The 19715-nt window shown below is 36.7% G+C and overlaps 1 protein-coding gene across 2 annotated transcripts in view; it reads left to right on the forward strand.

Annotated features, from left to right (window-relative positions):
• The window catches only part of CDH12 (cadherin 12), a gene marked incomplete at both ends in the record, with an annotated part of 182429 nt that overhangs the window by 115524 nt on the left and 47190 nt on the right, over positions 1–19715 (forward strand). Inside the window, 2 exons of one of the 2 annotated variants that reach the window (XM_079761392.1) lie at positions 2552–2671; positions 12564–12731. In XM_079761392.1, the coding sequence (XP_079617518.1) occupies positions 2552–2671; positions 12564–12731 (288 nt within the window). The remainder of the gene's footprint in view (positions 1–2551; positions 2672–12563; positions 12732–19715) is intronic. The other variant, XM_079761393.1, reaches the window with a different exon arrangement.

Raw genomic sequence — 19715 nt, forward strand, 5'->3', positions numbered from 1 at the left:
TAAGCCTGGGGAGGGGGGGGTGTGGGCTAGAAGGGATCAAAGGGGGGGAAATGAGGACATATGTAATACTTTCAACAATAAAGGTAATTTTTTTAAAGAAAAGCAAAAAAGAAAATAGAATATCTATATACATCTGGGAAATTAAAAAATGATTTTACACAGACCATTGATGCACTTTAATCCACTTATATTTTCCATGTATTTCTAGCAAATTTGTTGATTTACTACTCAAGATGTACCTCCCCCCCCCAAAAAAAAAAAGAGTAGAAACTAAAATTGTCATGCTGGACATGGCATTTGACAGAGTAAGTAATAACGTAACATATATTTTATTTTATGTTCGGAATAGTACCATGGTGTGTACCACTGAACACTTGTTTATTGAAAGAAGAAATGAATGAATCAATGAATACTTTAACATCACTGCACTTCAATAATTTGACTGTAAAATTTGGACTTTGTTTCAAATTTAAAAAAGCCTAAGTGAGTAACTGAAAGGAAAGTAGCAATTTTATATTCCCCAAACTGAGCAGTTACTTTTGACTCCTCCAAGAGGTAAAAGGGGTGCTGCCGGTTGTATAGGTTGTATAACTTGGGCTGCACATATTACTCCTTAAACTTAGTAGAGATTTCCGTCCTTCATTAGCAACATATTAATTAATTTATTTCTAGTTTGATATTTTTTGTTTTTACTTCATTCTCAAGTCAGAATAGTAGCATTGAACAGGACATTAAGAAGAGGTACTCACTTAAAAAGTTGTAGGAGGCAGAGACCAAAGGGATGGTTACCAGAAGGGAAGGGATGGATAATATCGTGATAAGTTTACAAGGTGACACATGATTACTAGATTTAGTGAAGTGATCAAATGGTAAGGTATAAAATGCCAAACAACTATTCTGTGCACTTGAAACTGAAATCCTATCTAATAAAGAGGGGATATGCTAATTGACCCTCACACCATCGCAAAGATGGTGGTGCCCACAGCCAATAAGGAGGGAATATGCTAATTGACTACCCCACCCTTAAAGATGGTGGTGCCCACAGCCAATAAAGAGGGAATATGCTAATTGACTGCCCCACCCTCAAAGATGGTGGTGCCCACAGCCAATAAGGAGGGAATATGCTAATTGACTACCCCACCCTTAAAGATGGTGGTGCCCACAGCCAATAAAGAGGGAATATGCTAATTGACTGCCCCACCCACAGCCACAAGATGGCAGCACCTAGTCCCCTCAGCCCCGCCAGGGCGGCAGGTGCGCGGCAAGGCCAGGCCTGCCTGCCTCCGGAGTCCTCAAGTTCCCTCAGCCACCCAGCTGCCCAAGGCCGACCCGAGGTGCAGGCAAGCCTCGGATGGTAGCTGCCCAGCCACCCAGGGCTGGCCCGAAGTACAGGCAAGTCTTGTATGGTGGCTACCTGGCTACCCAGGGCCAGCCCAAGGCACAGGTAACCAGGGCTTTGTGCTGCCAGCAATGGTAGCAGCAGAGGTGTGATGGGGCGTCGCCTTCCCCTGATTGCCAGGTCGCCTCCCACACCTGAGGGCTCCCAGACTGTGAGAGGGGGCAGGTCGGGCTGAGGGATTCCCCCTCCAGTGCATGAATTTTCATGCACCAGGCCTCTAGTAACCAATATAAGTTTGTATACAACTATACTTAATAAAAAGTCAAAAAAAAGTTTTTAAAGACTCAACTATGACTATCCTATATAATAAGAGCCCAGCGACCGAATGGCAGAATGACTGGAACAACAGGAACAACCACAGCCCCTCGCCCTGGCTGGCCTGGCCCCTGTTCAGCCCCCATTGGGGCAGGCCAACTGGACCTCACCAGTGCACGAATTCATGCACTGGGCCTCTATTGAATATATAAGACTAAAAAAAATACTTCCTTCAATTTCTCTTAGTACATAAGTAATATGACCAAGTGTCAAAAAAAAAAAAAAAAAAAGAGAATTGCTACAGATAATTAGGATTGTCTTTAATGTTCTATGTCAATGAGCCTTTGGGTTAATGCAGTCTAGAGACATAGAGGTGGTCTCACAGTTATGTTTGCAATTATTTTGGGTTCCTCAATTTCTCAAATATTATCCTAATTAAAGGTTTCCTAATGCTGGTATGTAATTGTTGATTTTTAAATTGCAATAGCAAATTACTTACACCCTTGAAAGTTCAATAAGCCTTTAAACCTTTTAGCTTTTCTATTGATATCCTAATCATGAAATTAAAGCATCCGTATTAAGCAGAAGAGCTAATGTAAGCAGTGGCATGTCTTCTATGGTGTACAAATCAATAAAATTATCGTGATGACTTTTAGTTCAATGATCTAGCTACTGGAAATGGACACAGCTTTTAAAATTGATATTTAAAGCATGTATCATTTGTACAAACTATATTGTTGCCTAGCATTTTGGTTATAATGGTTAAATTATTCTCAGTGACATCATATGCTCACAGAGTAATGCCAATTTCCCCTAAAAAGTAGTCCAGCAGATAACTTACATGGCCTTGATCTCAGTGAAATAAAGATGCTAGAGTCATATCTTCTTATTTTCCAGGTGCATATGTGCTCCAGGTCAAGGCCACGGATGCAGATGACCCAACCTATGGAAACAGTGCTAGAGTCGTTTACAGCATTCTTCAGGGACAACCTTATTTCTCTATTGATCCCAAGACAGGTAAATTTTTTATTAGAAACAACATTACCACCACGCCTTCAAATATTTAAACTTTCATTAAATCTTGGCATGGGAAGTTGCCTATTCTAATACTACAATAAAGTTTGCATGCACTGCAATTAAGCAAAGGAAGATAGGATCTTACCTCACTGTTGCAGAACTATTTCCTTTGAATTGACCTTTGTGTAAATATAAATCTTTTTGCATATGTGTGTCAACTCCACATTTGCTAGTTAGAATTCTCTGTATGACTTAACTTTAAATTTTCAAAAGTCCTTGCTTTCTTTTATTTTTCTATTCTCCTGGCTAAAACAGGCCTTTATTTCAGGTTTTCTTGGTTGGGTTCAGTCATGTTCAGTTTTGGGCCTTGTTGACATATGATATGGTAAGATCATGGAGCTTCTATTGCTATTTTCATCAGAGGTTATGGATGATGGACTTGGATTAATAAAGTTTTATGCTTCTAGTAGGGAAAAGATAGGGTTGGAAAACTGGAAACACCAAACTAGTCTATGTTTTTAAAACCAGTCTCATTTTTAAGTCAAGCCATTTAAATTGTTTTCAAAAGCAAATATATAAGAATCTATGGGAAGTCTAGAAAGGGAAGAAGGGTAGACAGAAATATTTTGTATTCATCTTCTCTAATAAAATGGTAATATGCAAATTAACCATCACTCCGCTACATAAGCCACGCCCACCAGCCAAGCCACGCCCACCAGCCAATCAGGGCGAGTATGCAAATTAACCCAAACCAAGATGGCTACAGCCACAGAGAGCAAGGTTTCCCAGGTAACAGAGCAAGCCAAGCTTTCCATAGCCGTTGCAGGCCTAAGCCTCCACTCAAGCTACAAAGTTTCAATTATAGAAGGTAAACAAATTCAAACAAATGGCAACAGAATGGAGCTTGAGAGAGCAGGCCAGGGTTGCCGGCGCAAAGCAAAGCTTTAAAGCACACCCTGGCCGGGCCCACCCGCTTAAGGCTACAAAGTTTCAACTGTAGAAGGTGAATTAACTGCCACAGAGATGGCTGCCGCCCCGGAGGGAACAGCAGGCTTGGTTCCGCTCCAGGCTACAAAGTTTCAATTATAGAAGGAAAATAAATCCCAGATACCAGGGCCTCCGCTTAGGTTGCCAGGGGGCGTGGCCCGCCTGCAAACCACCACAGGCCCCTCGCTCAGGCCACCCCACGCCCCAAGAGAACCCCACCCTGATCCGGGACACCCTTCAGGGCAAACCAGCTGGCCCCCACCCGTGCACCAGGCCTCTATCTTATCTAATAAAAGAATAATATACAGATTGATCATCACTGCAACACACAATATAGCTGCCCCCATGTGGACACAAGATGGCCACTACAAGATGGCCAGCAGGGGAGGGCAGTTGGGAGGCACCCGGCCTGCAAGGGAGGGCAGTTGTGAGGGACCAGGCCTACAAGGGAGGGCAGTTGAGAAGGACCAGGCTTGCAAGGGAGGGCAATTGGAGGTGATCAACCCTGCAGGAGAGGGCAGGTAGGGGTGACCAGGCTGGCAGAGGAGGAAGTTGGGGGCAAACAGGCTGGCAGGGGAGCAGTTAAGCATCAACCAGGCTGGCAGCGGAGTGGTTAGGGGGTGATCAGGCTGGCAGGCAGAAGCGGTTAAGGGCAATCAGGAAGGCAGGCAGGCAAGCAGTTGGGAGCCAGCAGTCCTGGATTGTGAGAGGGATGTCCGACTGCCCGTTTAGGCCCGATCCTGGTGGGATCGGGCCTAAACGGGCAGTCGGACATCCCTCCAGGAGTCCCAGATTGGAGAGGGTACAGGCTGGGTTGAGGGACAACCCCCCGCCGTGCACGAATTTCGTGCACCAGGCTTCTAGTTTTTAAATAAAATGAGGTCCCCATGCTTCACAGAATCTGTTTTACATGCTGGATAGGAGAAATATATCAACAAATATTGAAGGGAAGTTATAAAATATTATACATCCTTTTATCAGGCGGAAGTATGATGGGTTATGTTTTTCTTATATTATTACCTATCTTTTCCAAATGTACCACAGTGGGTAATCTAATAGGAATAGAAGTATGAACAATACATGCGTCTTAGATCTTTTCAAGCTCTAAGAAGCGCTTCTTAGAGACAGAGGGGATGGAGGAAAGAGAAAATCAGTGAGAGATTGGTGAGGTATTAGAGTACAGTTATTGGCTTGCAGTGATGATAGACTAGGTGAGTTTATGTACTCAGATTAAATGTGGGAGCAGAAAGATGAAGGACTTGACATTGGTGACATAACTATAGATGGAGCCAATATCTATCTTTAAGAAAAGACAAGATAAAATCATACAAAGATGAACTTAAGCAGAAAGCATAGGTAAAAATATAATTATTAAAGTGAAATTAATATTAGACAGATAAAATTTTATGAGTCAAAACACTTGCACTCCCCTTGACTTGTTAATTACCAACCTCAGATAAACTCTAATGTCTTTAGAAAATATTATATCATAGAAAAGTAGTATATTCATAATATGGCTTATAATTGTGTGTTTGTATTTTTACATAATGATTATTATTTAGAACTGAAGATGAAACAATTCTGGCATAAACTATGGAATAGATTTTTTGAAGCATTGATTTTCACTGGAGACAGAAGTCTTGATACTAACAATACCTCAGACCACTAGACAGGAAAAGAGTGGATGATGAAACGCTTCATTAATAAAATGATAACTAGTTTTTCATGCACAGAAACCATTAAGAAGACTTCTTGTCAAATTTATCACCTTGTGGTTAATAAGAGTAAATAAAAAATCAAGCATAATTGCACTTTCTCAGAAATAGTCTCCATTTGTTCCAGCCATATAGCTTTCTTTTATGATTCCTTTTGCTGTTATTAAATAAAATGCATGAGAAACTATTATCTTAAAAGTTTCCACATATGAGTGTAGAATACAGTTATAAACAATTTTTAAAGACTCTCATCTAAACTTCTAGTTCCTAAGATTTATGAAGAGATAAATATAACCATTTATTTTAAATTTAAAATAAGAAAAAAAATTAAAGATTTCTTTATTGACACTGTTGTGTGACAAACATTATTTGGATTAACTCTGAAATAATTGTTTTCTAATTTAGTATTCAAATATTCATGTATATGCCTCAAAATATCATTAAAAATGTTTTTAAACTCACAAATAGAGATAAATCTATAAAATATTAAATAACATGTATACTTTTAATTAATTTTTATAACCTATTATATATGTATTATATTAGCATGTTATGCTATATGACATACATTTTTACACTTAACATTTAATTAGAAGAACGTTCATAATTTATAAAACACCAAACAACAGACATTGTAATATTTTACCTAGTGTAAGAAATCAGGATGCTAAATATCTCCATATAATTGATTTTAGAATTATTTAATTGAAGAAAACAAACATTACTATGAATTACTTACCCTATGTCTTAAATTATATTTAAGATTATTTTAAATTATTTAAAATTTTCCCTGAATGATTTCAAAAACTAGTCTTACATGGATAACTAGCTACCGCTACTATGTGTATCATGTGGTGATATATTGTATTTTCCTAAATTATCTGAGCCCCAACTTGGGAGAACATTATGATATAATTTATCTAAACTTAATTTTTCATTTCTCTGAACTTTAAAAATTTTATTGTGGCAAAATATACATAATAAAATTACCATCTTAGCCATTTTAAGTGTACAATTCAATGGCATTAAGCACATTGACATTGTTGTGCAACCATTATGACCATCTATCTTCGGTACTTTTTGACAATATCATGTTCACTGTCAAACATAATGTGCATTTATGAGTGTTTATTTTATGTATTTAAACATGAATGTCTAGATTTTATATGAAAACAGTTAAGTGAGAATGGAGTTCCATGCATAAGATACTCCCCACACCTTTATCCTTTATTCACAATTCTGATGGTTTGTGCTCTGAGAACCTCTCCTAGCTTATGTTCAGGGAAGTCTGATAAAGGTTGCTGAGAGAAATCACTCTTTCTCGAGATTTTTGCTTTTTAAATTTGATTATCACCTGTATTTCAGGAATTATAATCTTTAAGGCTGTGTCCTAAATGAAACCTTCTGCCATATCCTGACTGATAATAATTTTTCCAGGACTTTAAAAGTGTGTTGGAAGCAAAATAAGTTAGTCAGAGAAAGATAAATATCACATGATCTCACTCATTTGTGGATTATAATGAACAACGTAAACTGATGAACAAAAACAGATCCAGAGTCAGAGAAGCATCGATCAGATGCTAAAACCTCAGAGGGAAGGTAGGGGAGGTGGGGGTAATGGGGAAAGATCAATCAAAGGCTTGTATGCATGCATATAAGCATAACCAATGGACACAGACACCAGGAGGGTGAGGGCATGAACGGAAGTGGTGGGGGGAGGCAATGAGGGGATAAGGACACATATGTAATACCTTAATTAATAAAGAAAAATAAAATGAAAAAATAAAAATGTATTGGTGTTTTGAGGCCCATATTAAAAGAAAAGCATTGCCTAGAGTTTATATTTTGAGTTATATTTTATAGCAACTGTATAAATACATAAGAATGGTTTATTATTTGAAAATGCTTTTGATATTAATTCAGAGTTAAGTCTTACAGGATTCAGACACCTCAGTTGGTGTTGGTGAGAGAGATGTAACGTTTTTCTTCACAAGCAAAAAAAGAGCATTTGCTCCCGAAAACAATCACTACTTCCCACCCCATTAATACAAGGACTAATACGAACTTAACAAGAAAGGAAAAACAATAGATGGTGATAAATGTAAGGAAGGAAATGTGTTAAGGGAATAGACAAGTATTAAGATGAAACAACATGTTACCTATTTTAAAATATTTTGCATATCTGTGGTAAAATTACATGACTAAAAACGTTCTGCAGACAATGGTTTCCTTGTGAGAACCATTGCCACACTTTGTGAGAACTCTGTGTGAACTGCACTTGCCTAATTTTAAAAGTCATAGAACTTCAGCAGACAGAACTGAGAATGTTTGACCTTGAGAGGAAAGTGCTCTGGGGGGATGTGCTACATGCCTTTAGGAAGCTGTAGAGCTGTCAAGTACAAGAAGAACTAGACGTGTTCTGTGCTGTCTGAGAAATCGGCTATCAATGGCTGGTATGAATTCCAGGAAGAAAAAAAAATCATTTTATATAAGAAAAGATGTTAGTACTTATCCATAAATAAGAGTAGAGCTTTGTGAGATTATGTGCTTTAAATTGCTGGGAATGCTAAAGCAGATGATAAGTAATGAGCAAATGTTTTATCATGTTGTTCAAATGACAGGATTTCCTTGATTCTCATGACTGAATAATAGTCTATTCTATGTATCCAGTCTTCTTTATCCAGTCACCCACAGATGGATACTTAGGATATTTCTATATTTTTGCTATAGAGAATAATGCTGCAATGAACATGGAGGTACAGATATTCTACGAGTTTCTGTTTTTATTTATTTTTACTGTATTTATTTTCTCTAGATATATGTCCAGAAGTAGGATTGTGGACCATAAGGTAGCTCTAATTTTAATTTTTTGAGGAACCTCCATGCCGTTTTTCATAATGGCTGCACCAATTTTCTTCTCCACCCACAGTGTACAAGGGTTCTTCTTCTTAACTTCCTTCCAACACTTACTATCTCTTGTCTTTATGATGACAGCCATTCTTGCACCTGGGAAACCTTAGTGTGCTTTTGATTTGACTTTCCATGATGGTTATTGATGTCAAGCACCTTTGCATGTGGCTATTTGTATAACTTCATTGCAAAAAGGTTTATTTAGTTCCTCTGCCCATTTTTAACAGTTTGTTGTTGTTGTTGTTGAGTTATATGAGTCTTTCCTATTTTGGATAATAATCCCTTATCAAATATAGATGTGCAAATATTTCCTCCCATTCTATAGATTGCTTTTTAATTTTGCTGACTGATTCTTCGCTGGGAAGAGGCTGTTTAATTTGATATAGTTCTGCTTGTTGATTTTCAAGATGCTTCCCAGAAAGTTTATTTATCTTTGAAAAGCACTGTGACTTCCTTCCCCCACTGTGGTCTGTTCTGATACCACCCTTCCCCTAGCAGGATGCTGTGGCCATCTGGGCTCTCCCTGGGTGCTCTGAAGGGCTGTGCTCCCCTGCTCTGCCTCCCTGGGATACCCCAAACCTGTGTCATTTCCAGGTCTGCTTTTTCTACTTCTCTGAGATTGCAGCTCTAAAGCTTTGCCCGAGAGTAATTTTCTGACACCATGTTTAACAGCACTTGATTTCTTTTTCCTCATAGCACTAATCACCATCTGAAATTAGCTTAATTATTTAAGTACTTCTTTATGGCCTCCTCACCACCCCACATGAACACATAGCCATTAGATGTGCATTCCACACAAAAATCTTGTACAGAGACTGTATTAATTATTATCCCAGATGGAAACAGATGGCACCCTATTGGGCAATTTGAGATTCATTTAATAAGAGAGCTCTTTATTAAAGTGTGAGCAGACTGTAGGGAAACCATGGGGACAGGGCAGAATCTGGAAGAGGAATACAAGTACATGCAGTAGCCACACTGGGGCTGAAGGAATGAGAAGGGCCTGGAGACATTGCGGGGTGAGGGACTGTAACAGGAAATAGGGGGGTTTCCATGAAAAGAAAAACCCAACCTCATTCTCCTTTATACCATCCCATCTCCTGACAATTGGCCTAAGGCAGTGGTTGGCAAACTCATTAGTCAACAGAGCCAAATATCAACAGTACAACGATTGAAATTTCTTTAGAGAGCCAAATTTTTTAAACGTAAACTTCTTCTAACGCCACTTCGTCAAAATAGACTTGCCCAGGCCGTGGTATTTTGTGGAAGAGCCACACTCAAGGGGCCAAAGAGCCGCATGTGGCTCGCCAGCCCCTGTTTGCCCACCACGGGCCTACGGCACCCAGAAGCCAGAAAACAGATAGAGATCTAGTAAAGTGTATGAAATGGGTCTGGAGGAATAAAAGAAAGAGTGTTTGCTATTATACCTTCAAACCTAATAACAGTGTCTGAATGAAGCATATTTTACTACAAAAGCTCACTGAATCTAGTGTCACATGTCTCAGTCCTACCCTCAATTCAAGAAAAGTTTATATAAATATCCTGGATTATCACATGTAATATTTTCTTTCTCATATGTAGTATGGCATTATTTTTAGCTCACTTTGTTTTCATCATACTTAACACATTTTTACAAAATAGGCTGATATCCACCCAGATTAAGGATCTTGTATACAACATGTGGTGATTGCAGATGGTGAATATATCCCCTGGAAGACTAGCATCCCTGGATATATATATATTTTTTAAGTTTATAATTCCCTCAGCCATATATTTCCATTAATTTTGGCAGAAATAAAATCCACTTTCCTCATTCTTGTTTTTACTCTAATTATCATCTTAATTATATATGTTGGAAAGTTCATCAGGTTTAACACACTCAAATCCTACTAGGATCCAATGAATACTTACCTACCTATTCTTTTTTCCCCCAATAAGTAAGATGTATTCCAGATTAATTAAAGTTTGTGGTATCACTCCTACAAAGTACTAATATTGTTCCATAAAATGCATGTGTGTGTGTGTGTGTGTGTGTGTGTTTTCTTTTTAGGCTGCAGCTATTATTATACAAGGTTGTCGCTGTATCTTTATATACAACTATTGAAAAATAGAGAAGGGCTCATGAACTGAGGCCTAGGACCTGAAAGAACAGAATGCAGCATTTCTTTCTGCTGGTTACACTCCACTAGCACTTAAGCCCGGTCCTTGGCAACGATCCTCCCTGCTCAAGACCATGCAATGTACTTCTGTTTGTTTGGCTTTAAATGTTAAGCAGTTAATAAGCAGTGTGTATATAGAAGAAGAGTAACTTCTAGAAAAGTAGGTTTGTTTTCCTTCAGGCAGATTCAATGGACCACAATGTTTAAAGATGATCTTCTCACATTGAACTTTGCCTGAATCCCTAGATTCAACTCTAAAAATCTAAATTCTACCAATGCCGTATTTTATTTCCCGGGGACAGGGGTTTTAAGTGGGAATGGTTGTGGGGAGCAGAAGCACATCATACTCATCAATGATATTTCTTTGAAACTACAAGAAGGGCCCTGTTTGCTCTCTAACTTCTAACACGCCTTCCAGTTGAGCAGCATTCCACTGGAAGGGGGGCTGGAAGGAGCAGAGAGGTCGCCTACCAGACTCAGGATGGAGCAGGAGGGCGGGCAGTTTGAGGTCATGAGGGCAATTGTAACAAATCAGCAGAAAAAAAATCTAGGCTTAAATAAGTCTGTTAATTCTTATTTGCTCTCTTTAATAGCAACCTAATATATATGTGTGTGTGTATATAACACATTTATACATTTTCATATTGGAAATATTCATATTAGAAATGAATTGAGTAAATATATATATATATACATTTTTCATATTGAAAATGAATTGAGTAAAGATAGATCTGATCAACAACAGGACAACACAACATGCATATGAATTAAAACCCAGGCATTTATCTAAAAGTATAAGCATCGTAATGCAGGCAGAAGTCATATAGCTTAAGGCATGTAGGACAGGCCATTGAGGGGAAGAGATGAAAACTTTGAGTTAAGAGACTTGGAAATGAAACATTAGAAAACTGAGATGAAGAGAGGAAAAACAGATTGGAATAAAAGTCAGTGCCAATGCATGAATAAAGCAGCAGTAGCAAAAAATGGAGCTTGCCTTTTTTTGCAACTATTTCCTGGCAAGGGTTAGAAGAAATCTTAGATTGTAGTTAAATTTGAATTAGCAGCAAAACAACATTTGGTAAGTCGATAGTGGAAAGAGTAGATTAAATGGGGATTGATATTCAGCTTATGATTCAGAGGTTGTATTTTGTGTCTGTGTCTGAGAGTTGATATTATCTTTGTCCTCATACATGCTACTTTGTTTAAGGAACAACACTATCAAAGACACATGGGTTTAAGACAAATCCTCTGCAATCTTTTGCTAAAACTATTGGCTGTATATTGGAATTTGGCATACAATTTATTTATATTTTGTTATTTTCAACAAATCCAGAAGGTTTTAGTTATTTCGCTATGAATAAATATAAATAGAAATTAATTCTACACTTGGGCACAGAGCGGAAAACAAATAGGATATGTATATATGTATATATACTATATGATTCATGATCATAAATTTAATTATTTATAGATTCATTCATTTATTCAGCCAGTCTTTCAATTCTAACTGAATTCCTTCTAAATGGCAGGCACTGTTTTAAATGGTGATAAGAGAGACAAGGTCTCTGTAATGACAAAGTTTCATAAGATTTAAGTAAAAAACTAGTGGCTAAAATAATTAAGAGGAATCTCTAAAAGACAAAATAAAATAGATGAAGGAGATACTTAGTGTGTTAAAAATAGTAATGTATTTATCGTAAAAAAAATTAAGAATGAAGAAGAAAATGGTCATCTTTAGAAATCTCTCACTCAGTGTTATCACTTAATGTTTTTAGTATATTTATCTGTAATTGCTGAACGTTTTCATTCTCTTTTAAAAACAGGATCATTCTGTATAAATAACCACTGACCTGGTTGACTAATGAATGACCACCTTTTATAGCTGATGCATTATCCTTCAACCATATTCCACAGTGCTACACATTTCATTATATGGCTCTCACCATAACATGTTTATGTCCTAACCATACTTTGGGTGTTTCAATTTTTAAAAGACACATAATTTTTGTTGTTGTGTCTTTGCTAGTGAATCTAGGTAGAATCATTTTCTTGTTGTGGACTATTTTATTTTAGAAATTACAACTTGTGTTATTTATCTTTTGTTATTTTTTTTCCCTTAAGGTGTTATTAGAACAGCTTTGCCAAACATGGACAGGGAGGTCAAAGAACAATACCAAGTCCTCATCCAAGCCAAGGACATGGGCGGACAACTGGGAGGGTTAGCCGGAACGACAATAGTCAACATCACCCTCACCGATGTCAATGACAATCCACCTCGATTTCCCAAAAGTATGTTCTTTCCTGTTAAGTTTAAATTAGTGCAGCTTTTTAAAAATGCTCTTACATTTCATCCAATACTACAGGAATTGCAATAATTTTTCAGATACTTTTGGTCTTTGATAAGCATAGCGTAAAGGATAAAAATTAAATGACTTCAGATTTTCTGTTTTCCATTAGACCCATGCACAGTGTGACTTTAATAGAAAATATCATAAATGAGTCAAAACTTGAACAAATAAGTCTTATGCTATCAATTTCTGTGAAAGTAAAATATTCACAACAGATTGGGATATTGCTCTAATTCATTAATTGAAAAGTAATACACTTGACAATTGCAAAGTAATTTAAGACATATTTCACATATATGCCACCATGTTATTTGCTATATCATTTAATTACCATAAGAATTCTCTGCCTTCTCTAGCGATTATGTGTTGAGTCATCCTCTTATACATTTTTTTATCAGAGAAATTAAAGTGATGCTATTTACATTACTTTAATTCTACTTTTTTTTTAGTTTTGCAATAGGTAAACATTGCTATAGTTTTGGTGATAAAAAAACGATTCATATATGTATTTTCTCTGTTACTCAGTTTCTCATTGAAAATGAATATTTCTCACTTGTGTTTTATCTAGTTTTCTTTTGCAGTGTTACATTTAACAGCCATTGGTACCTGTTCAATTTCTGATACTTTTTCAAGGATTAGTTCAGTGTTCCTGGGACTTCCGATACAGAAACTACATGTTTCTATTTCTGGTTAAATAAGAAACTCAAGCAAATCGCTAGGTACTCATTTGCAGGGACAGTTTCAAAAAACAACAGAAAATTATTCTCTTCTTCTGACTTCTGAAGCAGAGTTTAAGTTCATCTAATAAAGTTATGTAACACTGAGAATATTTAATGAAATGGACATTTTATTCCTTCAGTTATGTGGTTTTCCATATTTTACTACTTCCTTAAGTTTATTATCCATTTTTATGGAAATATATTTACTCAGTGATCATAAATTTTAATTGTCAATGTTATGAGTGGCAATTAGAAATCATCACACTTTAGCCCTAACTGGTTTTGCTCAGTGGATAGAGCATTGGCCTGTGGACTGAAAGGTCCCAGGTTCGATTCCGGTCAAGGGCATGTACCTTGGTTGCGGGCACATCCCCAATAGGAGGTGTACAGGAGGTGGCTGATCAATGTTTCTCTTTCATCGATGTTTCTAACTCTCTATCCCTCTCCCTTCCTCTCTGTAAAAAATCAATAAAATACATTTTTTTAAAAAAAGAAAGAAATCATCACACTTTAGCAAATGCAACATATAAATGAAAAATGGCTGGATATCATTCGTTATGGTTAACAACACAGAGAGTCTTAGAGCAATACTTTCCTTTACTTTGCTATTAAGGGAAACAGAAAAATATAAATAAATGTTAAAAAGGAGAAAGAAATATGCATTTGATTATCTAGCACACAAGAATAATAAAGAATATGTTCCCAAACCAGCAAGCATAGCTGTTGTTTTTTCCTACTGCATATATATGTCCAGCTGTAATAGCTAATTGAGGAAGATGGTTTAGGCCAGTGGTCGGCAAACTCATTAGTCAATAGAGCCAAATGTCAACAGTACAATGATTGAAATTTCTTTTGAGAGCCAAATTTTTTAAACTTAAATTTCTTCTAATGCCACTTCTTCAAAATAGACGCCCAGGCCATGGTATTTTGTGGAAGAGCCACACTCAAGGGGCCAAAGAGCCGCATGTGGCTCGCGAGCCGCAGTTTGCCGACCACAGGTTTAGGAGGTAACTCTGCTTTTGATACAAAGTGGCATTGGGAACCTGGGTCCTCTTTTGAGTTTTGTGCATATAAAATATGTTCCATCTAGAGTATAGGAAATAGAAGACGTCTGACTAGAGAGTGTCAGTATTCTTATTCTCAAGGAGGATAGTGAAGCTTTTTTTCAGATGAGGAATATGAAACTCAGCTAATGAAAGGATAGAACTCCTGCGGGTATGGATGAAGGGCGGCTTGTCAAAGTCCGGGAAGGCCCTGGGTGCAGGGAAATGAAACGGTCTCAAGAAGAGAGGGACTAGTATGCTCAGGAAACCAGGATGGAGCTCAAAGGCCCCCCCCTGAAGCAGGAAGGTCACTTCCAAGTCTCACCTAGTGAAAGGGAATCTGGAAAAGGCAGCAGGCCTGGTGGAACGTTGTATTCCTTCTAACTTGACTTAATATGAAAATCAAAAAGTTGTTACTTTCTTTTACCTGTTGCTCTAAAACCATTCGTTAGAACACAGCTGCAAAAGAGTCGCATGGCATATGTTGAATTGTCACCATAAACAGAGAGAGGGCAGAATATATATACCAAGTAGATCCCTGTGATCAATTATTTTCTGCTTGTGTTACATGCATATTTGAACTGTAGTCTGAACTTTAACAGGTGAGAGATATTTTTAAATCATGAGAAGAAAGGAAGCGTTCACATTTTGCATGAATAAAAAATTAATCCCCTTGAAATGTTACATGCCTTTGTGTCAAGCCCTTTTTACTGTGCTGTCATTTTGAATTACATCCTTCAGGGGAAAAGACAGAATCCATTTATAAACAGAAAGCCATCTCTTTAGAAGCCAATGTTCTTTTTGCAGGAATATTTCTCACGGGGAGTAATTAAACTGCATATATGGCATAAAATTACAAACTGAAATAATGGCCTTTTGAATGTAAAAGTCAAGGTAACATATATTCCATCCATAAATAATAACTAGCTATATTTGTTCATGCCTGTTAAGCAATTATGCTGAAAAAAAAAATCTTCCTTCAGAGGAACATCATGAATTACATTTTTCATTGCTTTAAAGGCACCAGATAATTTTTTTAAAATTTATTAATCATATTTTAGGATTTTTGTGTGTACATTTACATATATGTGACATTATTAAACACCTATTACATTCATTTTTTCTATAAATCTGTTAGAGATAAAAATAAAAAGCATATTTATTTGTATCATTCAAATATAAATCATTTGCTATTTTATTGTTGTAAAATAGATAGTTTGTGAGATATCAGAGCTTCCTACACATTTGATAAGCTCAGGGTGACAATGATATCGACTCATACATTACTATGTGTCCTGCACTATGCAAAGTGCCTTGCATACATGTTTCCATTTAATTGTTATTATGAAAGTATAGCACTAGCTCAATTTTAGAAATAAAACAGCAAGGCTATCTGATTAAAAAATCTTAAGAAACTTTCCCAAGATCACATGGCAACTAGGTGAGAAAACCAAGACCTAATTTTATGCAGGAACTTCTGACCTCTAACATTTGATCACTCTCCTTCTTAGAAGGCAGTTTTTGAGGACTGTGTTTAGCCAAAAAAATCCTGCACATATCCCAGAAAACTGTCCATAAAAAAGGCAGTAATACTGTTTCATAAATATAAATAATTCCTGGCATGTTAAAAGAGCTCAGGTCAGTCATATGAAGGCAAAATATTTTCTTTGAAAAATCTATTCCATAGAGTTATGAAGCTGCCATCTACTCTAGTAAAAGATATCTGTAGCAGGTCTCCATCTGTTAAAATAAGCATGTTGACTGTTTCCAATATTTGAATTTTAAATGACTGTCTAACAAGCTGATCTAAATTATGCATTATGAAATCAAATCAATTAAGTGATGTGCTTAATTCACATAAAGCAAAATATCCACACTTTTCCCACTTGGTCTTTTTCTGCTGTATATTAATTTTATAATGAATATAAAAAATGATTAAGTGAAATGAAGCAATTTACTCAGACTAAAAAATATATACTGATTGTTAATATAATTTTCCTAGTATTATTTGAAAGCATATTTATTTTATTATCTTTGCAGTCTATGAAAATTACATTATAGTCCATTAAAAATGCCTGCATCTTTTATATATTATATATACAAGGCAAACTATAAGACAAATATCTACATACATGTAATATCTATATTACAACTGCAATAATACTCCAAAATAGAAATATGATCAAAATAATTATTGCCATAAATAGGATATGGTAATTAGATCTGACTGGGATCATCCTATATAGTAAGAGGCTAATAGGTGAATCAACCCAAACGGCAGAACAACCAGTTTCTGTGACGTGCTCTGACCACCAGGGGGGCAGATGCTCAATGCAGGAGCTGCCCCCTGGTGGTCAGTGCGCTCCCACAGGGGGAGTGCCACTCAGCCAGATGCCCTGAGCCGGGCTCACAGCTGGCAAGCGCAGTGGCAGTGGCCGGAGCCTCTCCCACCTTCGCTGCAGCGTTAAGGATGTCCGACTGCTGGCTTAGGCCCGCTCCCCATGTGGTGTCAGTAGGACACCCCATGAGAGCTCCTGAACTGTGAGATGGTGCAGACCTGGCTGAGGAACCCCCGAGTGCACGAATTTCATCCACCGGGCCTCTAGTTAAGAAAATATTTATGAATAACATATAATTTGAAAAGAAATATACAGTAAGAATTTAATAATAAAAAAAGGGACTGCCGCAACTCTGAAATATAAACATGCATTTATGTATCTCTGTGTGGTTTTGAATACAGGGGCAATATCTTATATCAGTATCTTAGGAAAGTAACTTTGATAACTTGGTAAAGGCTGAAGTAGAGTGTAAATGTTACACAAACCCAGGGCAGTTGTTTGGAGGAGATACATAGAGACAGATTTGAGTAATGTTTCAGTAGCAGAATGGAATGGACTTAGTCAGATATGGAATTCAGAGATATGTGAGATAAAGAGCCTGTGAAGAAAAAAATTTGAGTAGAAAGGTGGTTTCTCAGCTGCTATGATGACATTTGAGTAGAGATGAGCAGGAGATGATTGAAAATAGAGGGATCCCCAAAGAGAACTCTGAGTAAAAGAAAAATTTCTGGGGACATAAACATAGAAGTGATAAGTGCAGTCTGAGGCATGGATAAAATTAGGCAGATTATAGAAGACATGACTCTCTTTACATTTTAGATTCAAGGAAATCCAGGAAAGAGAATGAACAAAAATATAAGGAGAACATGAAATCTAACCAGGTAAAAACTGTAATGCAGTGTGGGACAAAAGTAGGCCTACAGTTGTTCATATGGAAAATAATACAATACTTAATTAATAATAATACAAGAATAAAATCTGTGCTTTGCACACTCACAACTGCAAATCTACTTTGCCCCACCCTGTACATAGATTTCTGACAGGTGGGCAATTTTTAATCATAGAGGTGAAGGCATCATAAAGTCACCATTTGTTTTAAATGTTTTAAATTTCTGTATTTCATATTTGCCTTACCAATGGTCTTAGTGTGTTCATATAGGAAAATAAATTGGACTTGTAAAACATTTCTTTAGAATAGTTAAACAGATTATAAGCAAAACCAAAAACCATAGAAATAAAACATTTTGTTCATAAGAAATATATCACATTAACAAATACTAGAGAAAATAAATTACATCATTCAGTAAATAATGTTGCATTGATTGCTAGTTTTATTGAAGTGTAAATGCAAGAAAGTCTATATCAGTATTTTGTATTGCATTAAAAGGATAAACAATTTTAATCCCTTCCTTCCAGAAGCTCTCTGTATAATGGGGAGATGGTTAAGTTAGTGGAAAATTATATTTCCTAAAGTAAAATAAGTGATAACCTTACACACAATCATATATGAATGTATAAGATGGACACCCAAATAACTACAGAGTAGATCTGAGAGGATTTTAAAGAAAATAGTACCAGCACTGATTTCTGAAACCTGCAAGAATTAGACAGTGTGAGAACAAATGTGTACCAAAATATTTTAGACCATTGCAAAACCATGATGTATTATTAAAGAATTGTGAAAAAATGGCAATGAAAAACAAAAAAATAATTTAACAAAAATTAGCTGTAAGCTATCTTTGAAAGAATGGGGAATATAATTTATGCAAAGGGGGATGAGGAATAGTAGGCAAATGAATCATTTTAGGCATAAGCAATAAAATTGGAAGAGATAGGGAGCATTCAAATAATAAAAGACATGCAATTACAGAAAATGTAAACCATTGTGTATGTACACAGTATATGAATATGTGATGGATATTTAGAAATAAAATTTGCAAATCAATTAATTAGGTGCAGTTAAAATTTTTAGTTTGGCTAACAGAAACCAAAATATTATGAGAGAAAACACTATCTCCAAATTTAATTTTTCTAGACTCATAATATTTCAAAAATATTTGTGAGTCCCTGGCCTGTGTTTCTAAGTGGTTTCTAAATAGGCCTGTGTACCTGATGGTCACAGGTTCAATTCCTGGTCAAGGGCATGTACCTGGGTTGCAGGTCCAATCCCCATCCCTGGTTGGGGTGCATTTGGGAGGCAACCAATTGTTGTATCTCTGTCACAGTCACATTAAGGTTTTTCTCTCTCTCCCCCCTCCCCACTCCCTTCCCCTCTCCCTTCCCCTCTCTAAAATCAATGGGGAAAATTTTGGACATTGAAATTGGGACTCAAACATTTTTTATTATTATATATTTATTTCTAGTCTGCAGAGGCAAGATTTTTTAAAGGAAAAAAATGGGGGGAAAATAGATACAGAGGCAAAGAAGCATTGAACAGACTGTCAAACTACAGTGGGAAGGCAGGGGAGGTTCGGGGGCGGGGGGCTGTAAGAGATCAACCAAAGGACTTGTATGCATGCATATAAGCATAACCAATGAATACAAGACACTGGTGGGGAGGCAGGTGAGGGCATGTACTGGGGGGTAGGGGAGACCGGGGGGAGGTCAATGGGGGGAAAAAGGAGACATATGTACTACTATTTGTAATACTTCAAACAATAATAATAAAAAAAAGCTCTTGGTGAGTAAATATCACCTTGTATATTTCAATTCCAAATATTTTTCAGGAGTTTAGTTTATAAGATGCTAAATTTACTGATAATTTGGGATAAAGCTTTATGGGGCTTGTGTGTGTGTGTGTGTGTGTGTGTGTGTGTGTGTGAAA

The sequence above is a fragment of the Cnephaeus nilssonii genome, assembly GCF_951640355.1.
Source record: "Cnephaeus nilssonii genome assembly, chromosome: 2".
Taxonomy (NCBI): domain Eukaryota; kingdom Metazoa; phylum Chordata; class Mammalia; order Chiroptera; family Vespertilionidae; genus Cnephaeus; species Cnephaeus nilssonii.